Source organism: Lagenorhynchus albirostris, chromosome 7 (assembly GCF_949774975.1).
Source record: "Lagenorhynchus albirostris chromosome 7, mLagAlb1.1, whole genome shotgun sequence".
Lineage (NCBI taxonomy): Eukaryota > Metazoa > Chordata > Mammalia > Artiodactyla > Delphinidae > Lagenorhynchus > Lagenorhynchus albirostris.
Genome location: NC_083101.1, coordinates 5783667 through 5801612, shown reverse-complemented (window position 1 = coordinate 5801612; position 17946 = coordinate 5783667). Strand labels below are relative to the sequence as shown.

General features: G+C 37.5%; 2 protein-coding genes across 4 annotated transcripts in view; one reads left to right on the top strand and one right to left on the bottom strand.

Moving 5' to 3' along the window:
- ABL1 (ABL proto-oncogene 1, non-receptor tyrosine kinase) overlaps positions 1-17946 on the top strand; it is a 133001-nt gene that overhangs the window by 49903 nt on the left and 65152 nt on the right. The window lies entirely within an intron of this gene.
- LOC132522733 (S-adenosylmethionine decarboxylase proenzyme-like) lies at positions 10798-11769 on the bottom strand. The gene is made up of 2 exons (XM_060153286.1): positions 11661-11769; positions 10798-11318 (listed from the first exon to the last, which is right to left on the bottom strand). The coding sequence occupies exons 1-2, from the start codon at positions 11767-11769 to the stop codon at positions 10798-10800; spliced, it is 630 nt and encodes a 209-aa protein (XP_060009269.1).

The window sequence follows — 17946 nt, the reverse complement described above, 5'->3', positions numbered from 1 at the left end:
GGCTTTGGGTGGAGGACAAAGTAAAAAAAAAAAAAAGTCACATGAGAACTTGTGGCTACTGACTAGCTCTCACATGGGTTTGGAAATTGATTTTACACTATTTGTGTGACACTGCTCCCCCATAATTGGAAGTTGGAAATCTTGATTTAAAGTGGACCTAGGTTTTTAGTGTCCATGGGCACATGACAGAAGCAAATTGAAGTCTTCTTTGGACTCAAAGAATTCCCATGGATCATTCCAACTAAAATGAACACACCAAAAGAGACAGGCAGACACACAGACACACAGAGACAGGATATCATGAGCAAGAGTCAATAGAAATCATAGTAAACTCTGACATCTAAAGATTTCAGATACTGGAAATACTGGATATTGAATATAAAATAAAATCACTTAGTAATTTTTGGAAACAAAAGAAGGAATTGAAAATATGAGTAAAGAAAAAGATATCATCAAGAACAACCAGGCAAATTTATTTTAAAAACCAAATATAATGTCAAGAAGTGAAAAGTGTAATCTTTGAAAAAAAAATTCAAGGAGGGGTTGAATATCAGAATAGATATAGCTGAAGAGAGAATTAATGAATTGGAAGATAAATCTGAAGAAGTAACACAGCTTGCGGTTTAAAGAGATAGAAAATATGATTGGTTAAGAGACAGGGTATATAGTGAGAAGATCCAACTTATGTTTAATTGGAGTTCCAAGAACATAATAGGATGCTAGGGGGAATGGCAAAGAGGAAATATTGAAAGAGATAACTGGTGAGAATTTTTATAATTGATAAACAGCAGGCCATCCCTTGTCATTTGTGGAAGTTAGGGCATCAGTATAAATGGAGGCCCACAAACTATATGTCTAAATATTTAAAAGTTACAAGTGTAACAAATTACTAAATAAAATATGTTCTATACTCCTGCCTTGGTGAATATACCATAGTAACCTAGAAATTTAGAGTGTTTGAACTTCACAGAGTTTTGCACTGGCATGTAGCAGCACAGACTGAGCCAGACCCTGACCTATGGCCTGACCCTCTTCTCTTTCTTCCCCCAGCTTTTTTGTGCACTGTGAGGGACCTCAAGCACACATGTATAGATGTTTCAGCCTGCCTATATAATCTCTGTTCACATTTCTCACAAACATGCCACTAGAGGACACCTCTGGCATGTTTAATCTGCCCCCCACACTGCTGGTGCATTCCACCTTCAGAGTAGACCTGGGAAGAGATCCATGTAAGCCCTGAATGTGGGCTTGGAGCTGATTAGGTAGGGAATTCCAGGGTCCTGGATACCTAGAATATGGTAGTTAGGCTCTTGGTGGGCACATCCCCTGAGCCTTCAGACCCCTTGCCTTGTGGGGAGAGCTGCAGTCTGTTAAATTGTGGAATTGAGGATGGGGTCCTCTCTTGTCCTAAGTTCTAAGTGTGGTAGAGAGATAAAAGTTCTCAGGTTCAGGAAGCCCATCAAAGTCCAACACAGTCAAAAAGGAAAGGAAAAGAAGGAAAGAAACCCATGTCTAAATACATAGTGAACCTATAGAATATCAAAGACGGAAAAGACTCTTAAAATAGCTAGAGAGAAAAGACAGATCACCTGCAAAGGATTAGAGTGACAGCTGGCTTTTCTACAGCAAGAGTAGAAGCCCTGAAACGGTAGAATAATATTTTCAAAGTAGGCAGAGAAAATAGCTATTAACCTAGAATTGTATAGCCATAGAACAGTCTTTCAAGAGTGAGAATGAAATAAAGACATTTTCAGATAAATAAAAACAAAAAGAATTTACCACTGAGAACTCATCATGAAAGGACATTCTCAAGGATATATTTCAAGAAGGGAAATGACTCTAAGAAAGAAGGTTTAGAATTTAAGAAGTTAAATAGACCCAGAGATGTGGATTAACTTGCCTAAATATCCCAGTTGGTTTAGAACCAAGCCAGGACTTAAACCCCCAAATCATCTTTCTTCCATCCAGACAGAATGAAAGTAAGAAATGAAGTTGATAATAGAATAGCATTTTCATCTAGGAAGTAGACCTAGGTTGCCTCGGGGTTCACTTCTGAGGTAAGCCCTACATTTGTGCGAGGACACACCATCACTTAGGTTGAGTCTTGACAGCCTCTGGGAATTCGCTCTGAGCTTCCCATTGCTAATGTGTCATTTTTCCTTTCTCCTGACACTGAGTTGGTTGGTCAAACTGAGAACTTTACATTCTGCCCTTCAAGAGGCCACATGGTAGCCTGAGGCCACAAGTAACCGAAAGCCTCTCCAGTGAGGTGACCCCTTTCATGTCACTGCTTGTCTCTTGATTTTCTTCTCTTTCCTTTCCAGTTTCCATCAGCTACCTCCTGCACCGACTGGTCCTTCAAGAACTTCTTCATCCTCCCAGCCCTCCACTTGTACCCCTTCTCTATAACAAACCTACCCCTTCTCTATAACAAACCAGTAACCATGTCAAATAAGATTTCTGATGTGGGGTCCTGGGAAGCACAAAGAGTGGAAGTATTGAATGGGGGAGGGTATAAGATGGGTTAAGGTGTGTGGAAAATGTTGAATAGGATATTTTAAGAGAAAAGTAACTATACTTCAATAAAACTTAAAAAAGGATATTTTAAAAAGAATAGGATATTTTAAGAGATATTTCAAATAATACTGTACTGTCTACGTAGTTGTGCTTGCATTTTTAACTGGTGGTAGTCATAATAATTAGGATTTCCTGTCATTGAAATGTTCTTAAACCTTTCAGAACATTGTTTATATTATCCTCTCCGTGCATTTTAGAAGTTTCAGACTGTTTCTTCTAAGAAACAGATCTGGTCCATACAAGCTGTGTTGTGAACTGCACATTTTGACTTGAGTTTTAGTACTGAGCTTTGCCTGCTTTTTAAAGAGTCAGGTAAACACAGCTAATGATGCAGTTTCAAACGTGAGCCACCATCATCCTGCAGGTGACCTTGGATCATGGTCCATCGCTATCTTGTTGAGTTTGGTGCTTCAAACAGCAAAGTTTGTGACTGCCCTTAGGTCATATATATTTTTTTACCTGCAAGCTTACATCCATAAAGTTAGCCGAATATATCATAGTCAAGTTCATCAACTAGCTGATTTATTTTGTTCATTTACTGAGCTTGGGAAGAATCTTTTTTTAAAGGCCAAGTTTAAGATACCTTAGAACATAAAAATATTTGTGTTTCCTGGCCCATTCTATCTTTTGAAGGCCAGATTTCATCAAAACAAATGAATCACTGTTTTTTCTTCCTTCATCATCCCCTAATTGGTTTCCAAAAGAAAATGATTAATGGCTGCGTTTCTCAACTGCATTGTTTTGATTACAGTCCTACCGCCAGTACTGATGATACACTGGGAAACACTTTCAAAATGGATGCTCTTCTTGACTGGGTCACATGACTTCCCCAGGAAGTCATCAAGGGGGCAAGCCGTTTCGTATGCTTTTGTTATAAGTTAAGGAAAATGATTTTAAATAATGAAACCTTGGTTATGATTCAGGCTCCATTTTTCTTCAGATCTGTTTTAGTTTTCAGATTGGAAAAAAAGTATGCATTTTAGAATTCCCTAAAGCATATTTTTAATTCCTGGAGTGTTGTTTTTTTTTTTTTTTTTTTTTAAATCATCAGTTTGTGTGAAAGCGTCATCAGTTGACCCACTGGCAGAATATGATTATTCCTGACTGTAGGCACCTCTCTCCTGGTACCCTCAAAAGAGCAACTCTCTTCACATTTCTTTAGCACTTTGTCCAATGTGTGATAAGGAAGCATAAAGCTAGTTGGACTAGCTAGAAGACCCAAGGGTTTCTTGTGAGCATCCACTTGTACTACAATTGGGCTTTTTGTTCATTGGTGAACTGCTCCTTGCCATGCTGTCTTACATAGCTCGTTGGCCACTGAGTATTTCATTTATAGCAACAGGAAGGAATAATTACCCAGATATTATGAAGTGGGTGGTTTTAGAATTCCACTTCAGATGGCATCGACCCTTAATGCAGCTGGTTTCACTTAATACATTTTGTTTAAACAAACCCTGTTCCTGGAAGTGGTTTCGGAATAGTCTGTTCCTTGTAGCTGTTCCTTTGCTCTTATTTTTAAAAATGTTTTCCCAACGATATCATAAGCGCATGAGCCTGACAGATACAAAACTTTTGCTTAGGGCTTCCCTGGTGGTGCAGTGGTTGAGAGTCCACCTGCCGATGCAGGGGACACGGGTTCGTGCCCCGGTCCGGGAAGCTCCCACATGCCGCGGAGCGGCTGGGCCCGTGCATCCGGAGCCTGTGCTCCACAACGGGAGAGGCCACAACAGTGAGAGGCCCACGTAATGCAAAAAAAAAAAAAAAAATTTTGCTTAAAGTTATTGCACTTATGAATAGAGTTGTGTCCAGATATGATATATTGATTATCGTATTCATAGCTTAAAGATTTAATTTGGTACCTTTATTTTGCATAACTGGCCACATTTTTTTGTTGTTAAGGTATATTTCTCTTTAAGGGACTCTGATGTCTAGAAGTCACAACTGACTGACTAAATAGATAAATTAGAGAATAAGTGGTTTTCACTTTGTAAACATGAAAAATTCTTAACAAAAAGCCATGGCTGGGCTGATTAAGCAATCAGTATATTTTCAAGTGGGATATAAATTTCTAGTTTAGGTATGATACCACAATATTAAAATTAAAAATTAAAAAAACTGAAGAGAAATAAAAAATAAAATACTGGTAGTCTCTACTCTGACTTTTACTTTATCAAAAGAATTTTAATGAGAGAATCTTTTAAAAACAGGAATTTATAAAACATATGCAAGTCATTAAGAATTTTTTATATAAACTTTCATTTTGTTGTATTCTCTCATAGGATTTATTCTTTCTTGTCTTTGCAGAACTTATTTTGATTTATAACTATACTTTAATTAATGTGATACTTTGTTCACTGCCCCTCCCCTCCTGGACTGTAAGCTCGCTTAGCACAGGAACATGCCTATCTTGTGCTTTTATTAAATCTCAGTACATATTCTATTACCTGGCACATAGTAGATGTTTAGTAGAAACTTATTGAGTGAATGAATGAATCAGTGAAATGCTTTTCACCTTTCTCTACTACTAGAATGCAGTATAATGATAACGATAGCAAACTTACATTACTCTTAACTATGTCAGACCCTGTTCTGAGTGCTTTATGTACTCCGTAAGTATTGGGTGGTCACTGCATACAAAGCATTCAACAACGTGATGGTTAACATTTAAATCTTGCTGCCAAAACCATTCTTATTTGTGTTTGACGGTTATTCCAGGCATTTTCCATATAGGAATATTTTGGTAATAAAAGAACACAGGATGTTCTTCCCACTCCCAGGACTAGTGCGTTTGTGATTCCAGGTGCAAATCTCTGTTGCCAGAACCCATGGACCTGTTCTCAAAGTTCAAACACTACATCAAGAGATTAGACCAGGTACCTTTTCATTTTTTCCCTCTTTTTTTCTCTCCTTTTCCCGCCCTTTGGTGTTCATCTCTTCAGCAGATCAGAATTGATACAGCTTCCAGAAGCTTCCAGTAAACAAATGATTACCTTTTAATTCTTATTCTGATGAATACTTTTTGGTTGTAATTGTTTTTATTACAAAGGTAGTATTTACTCATTATTTTAAAATAAGTAAATGTCTCTTTCTCTTGATCACCCCCCTTAGGAGTAACCCCTGTTGTTTGTTGAATATTCATCAGACCTTTTTCTCCTGGCTTCTTGCATGTTTAAGAAGGTTGCATTTGAAAACACTGTATCCTCCACCATATGTTAAAGTGGATGTTCTGCTTCTCAGAGTACAATTTAATTTACTTTGTAGATGTTATTAATGAAAGGCAGAGAAGACACTGGGCCCAACATTAAGTGTGGAACTTACAAAACGTATATTAATGACTGTTACTAAGTTATTGCTCGCAATGGAACCTGTAACATATTCCTGTTAAATTAATCTCAAATTGCTAAGTGTATTATTCCAATAATCAGAAAAGGTAGATAAGTAACAAGGAGCAGGAGACTTGTGCCCAAGTAAAAAATAAATGTGGATTTACAACATCTAAGAATCTTTTGGCAAATCAAGAATGATCACCAATAGCAAACAGCTTTACTGGTCATCTGTCTGCTTGGATTTGGTACACTGGTTTAGTACAATATTTGGTAGAACGTTACTGACCAGAAAACATGGATGTCACATCTCTAGAAAGAAAAACTATAGAAGTTCAATTCCCAATGTGTACCTTAGTTGTTTTTTGTTGTTGTTGTTGTTTTTATTTTTACTTTTCAAGTAAAAATAAGAATCTCTAAAAAAAAGAAAAAGAAAAGAAAACAATAACCACCAAGCTCTTTCACACTACTTGAGAATAGTGGAAATACAGAGGAGACATGCCATGAGATTGATTGGTATTTCCCAGTGTGCTTTTTCTATTTCTTGAAAATTGTACAGTACTTTGCCACGGTTTGTTACCTGGATGAAATGAGAAACCTGTGCCTTCAGTATTTCCTACCAGCCCTTTCTTGACTTTGTTCTCTGCCTCTTCCTATAATAACAATGAATTCTTTAAGAATAGCAGGGGGATTGAAGAAGCAAGGTGGTTAAACAAAAATTGTCTTTACATATACCAGCCCATTCTGTGATGTACATGAGTTCAGAGCAACCTCCAAGGCCCCTCTTCCAGCCCCATGCTTCACCCTTAACAGTAATGTGAATGCAGCCAGGAGAGTCATAAAACTGTGGGTTTAAGGTGCCATAAGGAAAGGAGGCTTCACTAACGCCAATGTTTGGAGCTGTGTTTGTCTTCCCAGAGGTGTTCGTACTGGTAAGCAGTGCTCCGTGGTGAGAGTGAGCTTTGCCTTGGTAAAGTGCATGACAGGTGATAGTGAAAGGGCCATGGGAAAGAATTACTGGGAGGGTTGCAGGTGCATTGGCTCAGGCAGATTGGTCGTACGAAGAGTACACAGGAAGGCTGAGGTTTGGGAGTTTATTCTCTTAAAAGTGATCCGTGTCTAATAACCCCTGGAAAATCTTCATTTACTTCCAAGGGGTACACATACTCCAGTCTGAGTCCTGATCTAGATTCTATCATGTATTAGCTGTGACCCTGGACAAATAACTTTACTCTTATGGCCTCAGTAAGAAAGTCGATCATAATGCCACCTCCCTAAAGGGTTTGATGGGATTTCAGTGGGATATTGCATATAGAGTGCTTGATACAGTAAGTAAAAAGTTATGTGTCAACCATTATTGATATCGTGATGATAAAATCTGTAACATAATGGTTTTTATAAGTGAAATATAGTTGAACTTTGTTAACATCAACTCCTCACAGACCTTCAGGGAAGCCTGTCAAGGAAGGAAATCTTAGTGAAGTAAATGGAGAACACTGAACAGCACCTTGACAGAGTCCTAGTCAGGCGAGGATATGTATAGAATATTAGGGCCTGGGTTGGGAGATTTTTTTTAAGTAATTAAAAAAAAATTAAGATATTCTTTACATGTAATAAAGTCCACCCATTTTAAGTGCACGTTTTGATGAATTTTGGTGCGTAATCATGGAACCTCTGTCACAACTGAGATTATAAAACAGTTCCCTCGTTATAACAATTTTTTCTGTGCCCCTTTCCAGTTAATTCCCTTCTCCAACCACTGATTCCAGGCAACTATCCATCTGCCTTCTGTCTCTGTAATTTTGCCTTTTCAAGAAGTTCATGTAAGTGGAATAATACAAAAACCATAGACTTTTGTATTTGATTTCTTCCACATAGCATGATTTTTTGGTATTCATTCATGTTGTTGTGTATACTGTCTCTTTTCTTTTCCTTGCTAAGTTTGTTTATCCATTTATCAGTGGATAACATATGAATTGTTTCCATTGCTGGGGCTCTTATGAATACTGCTGCTATGAACAGTCCTGTACTTGTCGTTGTGTGGACATACGCTTTTATTTTTGCTGGAGAAATACCTAGGAATGGAATTTCTGGGTCATAGGACAAGTGTAAATATGGACCTACAGATGGACTCTATTCTGATTCTGTTGATATGTGTCTGTTCTTCTACCAATGTCATACTATCCTGGTTACTGTAGCTGTATAATGTATCTTGAATTAAGGTGTCATCAGATTTTATTGTTCTTTTTCAAAATTGTTCAGCTATTCTAGGTCTTTGCCTGTCCTTATAAAGTTTAGAATTACCTTGTCAATTTCTTCAAAAAAGCCAGTGAAGATTTTGATTGAGATTGCATTGTCTATTATACATTTGGAGGGGATTGCCGTCTTAATATTGGCTTCATGAGGAATCAGTATTCTACAGTCCATGAGTATGTCTCTCAGTGTATTTAGGTATTTTATAATTTCCCTTTCCAATGTCTTAATAATTTTCAGTGTACAGGGCTTGCACATCTTTCATTAAGTATATAAATAGTATTGTTAAACGATATTGTAAATAGAATTGTTATTTAATCTTTCTAACTTTTTTTTCGCTAGACAATGAATTAAGCAAACCTTTATTGAAGCTTAAATTGTGGTACAGAAGTACATTTCAACTGATTTAAGTCCAACACCACGAAGAGAGAAATTATGGCACCAAAATTTTCCCTCCTCTGTCATACACACTAGGATTAATTTAGATTACTATTCAATCTAGTTTTCATTTTTCTAGGCTTTGTTCCATACAAATTTGTGCCGTTTTTCAACATTAAATAGAAATCTTAAATCTGTTGGGGTGGGGGGAATCAGACCTCAAGCCAATAAATGTTCATCAAATCTACTGGGACACTGTTCAAGAAGAAAATCCACTTTGAGCATTGGTCCTCATAACAGCACCAAAACATTAGATACTGCGCGCTAATTACAGAATAGGACTGATCCATTGATGGAAAGCTTCTTCAGTGAAGCTCTGAATCAACAACATGTTTAAAAGTCAAAAGTGTTCCAACCACTTGATTTCAAACCAAGTAGAATTTATGTTTAGAAACACTAAAAAAAAAAGTGTTTCATTTATAAATATGGAAGGAACAAAAACATCACTGCATCAATCCAGAAAGAATCAAAAACTGTTTGAGGACAAGAAGAAATACAAAATTGAGTCAACTTTGCTCTTTTCTCAGCTGCTTAGATGTCCATATTAGCAAATACAGCTAAAAGATGCCAACTCTTTTAAGCCTGTATTTCTAGTCATTTCCCATTGACCATTTTGGAATTTTGTGTGTTATGTTTTATGGATAGCATTCTGCTTCACTGTGTAGTATGTCTGAGTAATCTGAGCAGTTCTCATTCATCACTTGATGTTACTCCACGGTGAAAGAAATACCAGTAAGAGGAACCGTCAGAACACTATCACATGCATCACAAAGTCACAGAACTTTTTAAGTCACAAGATGGCAAAGACATCGATTCTGCTTTAAACCAAAGTTTATGGCATTACCATTAATAGAAATTAGTGGAAAAGGCTGCGAAAGTAAAAGTTAAGGTGCATCATCTGAGCTGACTTGATTTGTTGAATCCAATACAACCTTTATCTTAAATCTCCTTGCTAACAAATTTAGTGATAATTCTTTTATACTACTACTTAGCAAGTTAATAAAGCCATGGTACTCATGAGAGGCTAATCTCATTTAACGGGGGGCACAGAATGGCATACGGTTTCCATACAGTTCTGCCAATATTCCCTAGTATCAATCTACACCTTCTTTGCTAATCAACACCAGCTTATTCCAAAAGAGCTCATAGTAACGAAAAATGCCAAACTCCCTTGACCTTAAAAGAAAATTAAGCCCAGAGTCCATCCCCCCCACCCCGTTCCCCCTCTGGGGTATAAGGTTAGTGTAAACCCACAGTGTAACAGTGTATTGTTTTATGGCGGGGGTGTGGTTGGGAGGGAGAAACCATGGTGAGGAATGAATCAATTAAAGTCACACAAGTATAGGAAGCAGTGAGATAGTAATACACAAAATGTTTGTTTGTTTTTTTTTTTTGCGGTACGAGGGCCTCTCACTGTTGTGGCCTCTCCCATTGCGGAGCACAGGCTCCGGACGCGCAGGCTCAGCGGCCATGGCTCACGGGCCCAGCCGCTCCGCGGCATGTGGGATCTTCCCGGACCGGGGCACGAACCCGTGTCCCCTGCATCGGCAGGCGGACTCTCAACCACTGCCCCACCAGGAAAGCCCGTAATACACAACATGGATAACTGCAGTTATTTTCTTAGAGGACTCGACTCGTGGAAAAAGAACTTTGATTGGTGCTGCAAAAACATCTGTATGAAGTAGAAATTGGTTTCAGTAACATTAGTAGACAGTATGTTCTAGTAAGTGGAGGTAACTGGATGCAAAATCCTGGTAGCAATTTAATAGAATAGTCCCAGATGTCTAGGCTGAGGCCAACGCCTAATGAGGATGAAAGCCTTGTCTGTGGGGAATTTTGGATGGTACCTGGAGAAATATTACACTGTACAGAAACCAAATTGAATTGTTTTCACAAGTGTAGTAAAGTTTCATATAGTAAAAGGTTTTTTCTACATGCACTTTAATTTCACAGCAAGAGTGGCATAGGATACCTAAACACAGAAGAGAGCATTCATGCAAGATATCTAACTCCTTGATATAATAATGCCTATAATTCAAAATGATTACACTATCATTACATCTAGGGCTTTCTGCAACTACAAGGTGGTGGTTATGAAAAGCATGGCCCTTGGTATCAGTATCCAAAAAGCAGCCACCACCTTCTTCTATGTGTGTTCTCTTTTTTCTTCATTTTTCTTAATCAACTCTGCTGTTGTTGCTGCTTCTTAGCAAAACTGGTAAAAAAAAAAAAAAGCAAAATTGTAATCATTGAACATAGCGCTCTGGCAATCAAGACGTTTAAAACCTTCCATCTTCTGGGGTGAAGAAAGCACTGTGCAACATTTAGAACTCTGATTTCCAAACAGGGTGGTCACAAATTTTCCTGGCTTGAAGGCTTCCACAACTTTCCCGATCAGGTCATCATAGGAGGTCTGACTTAAGTTTGTTTCAAAGCTAACATAAGAAAATTGTGGTTCTGGAGTGATGTGAATAGTCCAATAAGTTCCGTCCGATTTCATTCCATTCATTGAATACCCACAAGGATTGAACAGTGTGGGATCAATGACAGAACCTGGTATCAGGTCACGAATTCCACTCTCACGAGTGACGTCCTTTGCAGTAACACCATCTTTCATGCAGAACTGGTCCATAACTGCTGGGTCAAGCTCACTCATCAGAATTTCCAGGGTTTGATCTGGCTGATTGATTACCCGACACTCTGGGAAATCCAAAGTATACAAGTACCAACGATCAGAATTCATGCCTCCCATACAATATGCTGCTCCATTTGGGAAAATTGCGTTAAGAAACTCTATTTCTTCCTGGAAATTCCGGTGTGGGTACCCTTGGTGAGAAGACTTCATGAAATTCTTACAAGAATAAAAGAAGCTTTGAGTCAAACCCACTGTAATCCCTAGCAAGTTTCAACAGGGGAACCAGTGCTTTCAGCAAGAGGGTAGTACCACATGTCTTCAAAATGAAACGTCTCTTGGAGACAAACATGCTACTCTCACTGAGTACATAAGCCTCCTGCTTGTCAGTTTTTATCACACTTATGATTGAACACTGCACATCCTTCAAAAGTATGTCCCGATGGTGCGAAGATCCCCAGATCCTTGGTTTGCGCCGGGTTGCTGCCTGGAGAACCAAACCTCCAGCAGCTTCTCGGTCCCTTCGAAAAAATGTGCAACTTCCATCACCATGAGACTAGCGAACAACCAACAACCACAGAAAATCAACTAAATTAAATCTCTTCTCCCGCCGCTGCTGCCGCAGCTGCGAATTGTTCCAGCTGTGTTAACTAAAGTTCAGGTTCCATTTTTGCTATAATTTTATATTAACTTTTTTTAAAGGGTTAATAAAATTTTCCCGGCTTTTTCTTTGTGTGTGTGAGCGAAAGTTGAACGTGAGTCTGTTGGAAATAGAGGCAGATACAGCTCAGTCCCTTGTAGTCCGCTGTTTCCGCGTTAGAGAGAGTAGAGCGAGCGCTAGCTAATGTCGCCGGCCATACTGTGGAAGCCTCTAACTTTTTATTGCTAATGTATAGAAGTAAGAACGACTTTTGTATACTGAAGTTGTATCCTGCAATATGCTAAATTCACTTACCAGTTCTACTAGCTTTTTTGTGTGTTGCTTAGGGTTTTCTCCAAACACTCGGAGTTTTTTGTTGTTGTTTCTATCTTTAGATCTTTTGTCTTTAGCTGAGCTGTTTTGAGTCTGTCCCACATATGAGTATGAGTAGTTCAAGGGTCAGTGAGAGAGGAGTGTACAGAGTTTGGAGATCACCCGCCTCTGTCCCTTCTAAGATTACTCTGCACTCTTCAGCATTCGTAGTTTCCTGGCTTCACCTTTCTGATTCACCAAGTCAGAAATGCTGTTTCTCTATGCATGTTCCAACCCCCTCTGTATATGACATGTCATAGTATCCAAACACAAGAAATTGTTGATTATAGGAACTTAAAAAAAAAAGGGGCGGAACTTCTTTTCAAAATGATTCTTGAGTAATGACAGAAAATTCAGATAGTTAACATAATATTTTGTTGTTAAAAAGGAAAGGAATCTTTTATCTGGCAATGGAATAACTTGGTCACTTTACAGAAAGAAAACCCAAATTCTGATTTTACTTTTTGTCTATCATTCATTTAAAATTTTGCAATAAAGATTTATAAGTCCTTTTCTTAATGAATAAATAAATTTATTAACATTGAGCCAAGATTTCCAGTATTTTTAAACACAATTCAATATTTTCTTCAAATTCACTATCTGTAGGCATTATAAATCTAGACAAACAGTTTATTTTCCTCAGACCCTTTACCTTTACTATTAATAGTTTATCATCAAATTTGTCTTCTGGTATCTTTTATCATTTATAAAACTTGGAATTAATTAATATACCTTCTTAGGTATGTGTTTATGAATAGATGACAAAATTTTTTTTTAATTTTATTTTTTATTTATTTATTTTTGGCTGCCTTGGGTCTGTTGCTGCACACAGGCTTTCTCTAGTTGAGACAAGCGGGGGCTACTCTTCATTGCAGTGTGCGGCCTTCTTATTGTGGTGGCTTCTCTTGTTGCAGAGCACAGGCTCTAAGTGCGTGGGCTTCAGTAGTTGTGGCATGTGGGCACAGTAGTTGTGGCTCCCGGGCTCTAGAGCACAGGCTCAGTAGTTGTGGCGCACAAGCTTAGTTGCTCTGCAGCATGTGGGATCTTCCTGGACCAGGGCTCAAACCCATGTCCCCTGCATTGGCAGGCGGATTCCCAACCACTGCGCCACCAGGGAAGTCCCATAGATGATAAAATTAAATCTCTTAACTAGTTGTAAAATTTAACATTATATCACATTAAATGAAACAATACATAGATTATATTGGTTTACTGTCTTAATAAACTAATAATTTTCTTAATGAAAAAACAGACAAACCACATTTATCTTATGTACCTATTCCTATTTCTCTGTAACCATTTATATTAGCCAACGTTAAAGTTAAAGTTTCTAGACACAAGAGAAAACTAGAAGACTGGAAACCAATAACTGTCTAGCAAATTTTTCTATGAGCATACATTTTATGTCACTTTAACAAATTTTAAAGTGGCAAAATAAGCATGGATATATCATTTAGAGAAATTTACATATCCAGTTAATCAATTTATAGGTAATTTTTATATAAAAATAAGGAAAAAGGGTAATTTAAAACTATACGTGGTGCCCAATGTTTAGATCTTTTCCTTTAGTTAGAAATTATCCATATATCCAAAGATTATTAATTAACTCAATTTATCATTTGTTTAAGAGATCTTTAAGTGGACTAAACATCCACTTAGACCAAATTGAAACTTAGACCAACACATCAAATCTTTATGATTTAAAGCATTATAAGAATTCATGAGATTAAGTCATTTAAAAAAGATATTTTATTATATAAGTTCTTTCAACTAAATTCAATTTTATTTTTTATAATTTTAAACAATTTGTGGAAACAGTGATAACTTACTGGATCCATAGAACTAATAAAGTTAATTTAGAAGGTTTAAACCATGAGAAATTAACCCCAAATCTTACATTGATTTAATTATTGCATTATTTTTATATCATGATAAAATCAGGAGGCATAATTATTTTTAAGCTAATTTTATCTCACTCTTGTATATAGTCCAAAGAGTCATCTAATTATCAGGAATATTACATAAATATTTTAATATAAATAAACCTCCTATGGTCATACATCCAAAAAGATTTTTAAGACTCTTGGATATACTAAGCCTAGGTATAGGAAACAAAACTATTACCCAAACCCACATTTAAACTTTTGGGTTATAATTTCAGCAAGGGAAAAGTAGAAGCAAAAATAGTTTAATTTTTCTCTCTTTCTTATGGAAACTTTGGACTGTTAATCTGTACTAGTATTTCTTGAGTCTGCACATAAGGACAGAAAAACTATTTATAATTAGTTAATCTCCAGACTTTCCCAAGAAAAGAGAAAATATGGGAAAGGAAGGAAGAAAGAAGTGAGAGCAAGCTGACTGCAGATAGATACGAGTGGCTGATTATCTTCTCTGTGTAAGGAGAGGAGAAGACTTAGACAAGGCAAAACCCATTTTGACAGACGCACTCAAAACTGCCAGAGCTAGGGCTTCCCTGGTGGCGCAGTGGTTGAGAGTCCGCCTGCCAATGCAGGGGATGCAGGTTCGTGCCCTGGTCCGGGAAGATCCCACATCCCACATGCCGTGGAGCGGCTAGGCCCGTGAGCCATGGCCAAAAAAAAAAAACTACCAGAGCTAAAGTCAGTACAGCTCATTTAAATAGTAATTCAGATTCTTGGCATCCTATTAAGTCATGTCCTTTAAAAGCTGGCACTTAGTAAGTATGGGAGAAAAGAGGAGGTCTCCCAATTTAAAAAGGTGATCTGTCTTTTAGATGGGCAAGACAGAGACTCTCCTCATGAGGTTTCTTCCCTTTTTGTTCTGTGTTTAATGTGTCTCTTAAATGAAAAACCTTATTCATAACAAAATTTTCAAAATGGCAACTGCAATTTCAGATTGGTAAAATTACACCAGTTAGAGAGAGATACATATGCGTTCAAATATGAAGAGAGCAGGTATTTGGCCCAAAGGGCCAGGAAAAGAAGACCTCACAAGAATGGTGTCAGTAGGAATGGTGCTTATGCAATCTTGAGAAAGAAGACTAGAGCTAGAGGTATCACACTCCCTGACTTCAGACTATACTACAAAGCTGCAATAATCAAAACAGTATGGTAGTGACACAAAAACAGACATATAGATCAGTAGAACAGAATAGAGAGCCCAGAAATAAACCCATGCACTTAAATGGTCAACTGATCTATATCAAAGGAGGCAAAAATATATAATGGGGGAAAAGACAGTCTCTTCAATAAGTGGTGCTGGGAAAACTGGACAGCTACATATGAAGGAATAAAGTTAGAACATTTTCTTACACCATATACAAAAACTCAGATTAAAAGTAAGACCAGAAACCATAAAACTCCTAGAAGAAAGCATAGAACACTGACAGAAATTGTAACAATATATTTTTTATCTGTCCTAAGGCAAAGGAAGCAAAAGCAAACATAAATAAATGGGGCCTGATTAAACTTAAAAGCTTTTGCACAGCAAAGGAAACCATCGACAATATGAAAGGACAGCCTACAGAATGGGAAAAAATATCTGCAAATGATATGACTGATAAGGGGTTATTATCCAAAATATATAAATAGCTCATACAACTCATTATCAAAAACATAAACAACCCAATTAAAATGGGCAGAAGACCTGAACAGACATTTTTCCAAAGAAGACACAGAGATAACCAACAGACACATGAAAAGATGTTTAACATCACTAATCATCAGAGAAAGGCAAATCAAAACCACAGTGAGATATCACCTCACACCTGTCAGAATGGCTGTCATCAAAAAAGACCACAAATAACAATTGTTGGCGAGGATGTAGAGAAAAGGGAACTCTTGTACACTGCCGGTGGGAATGTAAATTGGTGCAGCCCCTATGGAAAACAATATGGAGGTTCCTCAAAAAACTGAAAAAGAATTACCATATGATCCAGCAATTCCACTCCTGGATATATATCCAAAGAAAACAAAAGCACTAACTTGAAAAGATACACACACCCCAATGTTCAAAACAGCATTATTTACAATAGCCAAGATATGGAAGCAACCTAAGTGTCCATCAACAGACAAATGGATAAAGAAGATGTGGGGTGTATGTGTGTGTATATGTGTATAATGGAATACTGCTCAGCCATAAGAAAGAATGAAATTTTGCCATTTGCAGTGACATGGATGGACCTGGAGGGTATTATGCTTAGTGAAATGTCAGACTGAGGAAGATAGATACTGTATGTTGTCACTTATATGTGGTATCTAAGAAATAAAACGAATTAATATAACAACTGAAACAGACTTACAGATATAGAGAACAAACCAGTAGTTATCAGTGGGGAGAGGGAAGGCAGAGGGGATTAAGAGGTACAAACTACTATGTATAAAATAAATAAGCTACAAGGATATATTTTACAGCACAGGGAATATAGCCAATATTTTATAATAGCTTTTAATGGAGTATAAGCTATAAAAAAATTTTGAAACACTGTGTTATACACCTGAAACTGATATAATATGATAAATCACTATACCTCAATTTAAAAAAAAAAGAGAGAGACTGGTGCTTATGCAAACCTCATATCTCCAGAATCTGGTCAAAGGCCAGGGAGTCACCAAGTGGAGTTCCAATGAACCCCCCAACAACTGACGTCTATCACTACCCTTAGAAAACAGGGCTTGTGGAAATTCACTTTAACACCATTTGCTTAACGGTGGAATTAGGTTCTTAATTCAGCCAACCCAAGCAATCAATAATGAGCGACTGTATACAGGACTTGGCTGTAGGTATATACAAAGATGGATCAGACATAAGACATAGTTTCAGCTGCCTAGGGAGCTCACAGTCTAGCTCTTCTTTTGAGCAAAATATTGCTTAAGTTGTTGCCTTAATGGTAGGATAAATCTGCCTTGGAATTGATCCAAGGTGATTTAATTACTGTGAAATAGTTAACACCAATAAGACTTAAATTCCAGAGAACCCCCCTACTGGATTCCAGCATGCTGCAAGATATTAGGATTCCTGTTCTTACGTTGGTAAGCCAGGCCAGCGCTATTTTCTGTGATGACTTTTTTTTTTAATAAAATAATGCATTCACTAGTTTAAAAATTAATATATAAAAATGTAGATTGAGGGCTTCCCTGGTGGCGCAGTGGTTGAGAGTCCGCCTGCCGATGCAGGGGACATGGGTTCGTGCCCCGGTCTGGGAAGATCCCACATGCCGCGGAGCGGCTAGGCCCATGAGCCATGGCCGCTGAGCCTGCGCGTCTGGAGCCCTGGAACCTGTGCTCCGAAACGGGAGAGGCCACAACAGTGAGAGGCCCGTGTACAGCAAAAATAAAATAAAATAAAATAAAATTATCCATCACAACGGTCCTGCCCCAATTAATGGAAGAATTAATGCTACTCTGGTCTTGCCTAACAACGTTTAAGAGCAAAACCCAAAAGGATCAAATTGTTTCCAGACTGTATCTCACAACAAAGCTAAAGAATATTTTTAGCAATGCAAAAATATCTAGGACCCAACATGGTAAAATACACAATGTCTGCATCCAGTCAAAAATTACTAGGTATGTAAGGAAGTAGGAAATATTCCAGTAACTGACCAGAAATGACACAGATGGTAGAATTAGTAAATATGGACATTAAAATAATTATTATAATTGTATTCCATATGTTTAAGAAGCTAGAGGAAAGATTGTGTTAATTAGAGACATGGAAGATAAACTTCTAGAGAT

Excerpts from the sequence above, each read along its gene's own strand:
- LOC132522733 (XM_060153286.1), bottom strand. The coding sequence starts at position 11,769 with ATGGAAGTTGCACATTTTTTCGAAGGGACCGAGAAGCTGCTGGAGGTT. Across the intron at positions 11,319-11,660 it reads GGATCTTCGCACCATCGGGA|GGTACTTGTATACTTTGGAT; the intron begins CATACTTTTGAA and ends ATTCTGATCGTT.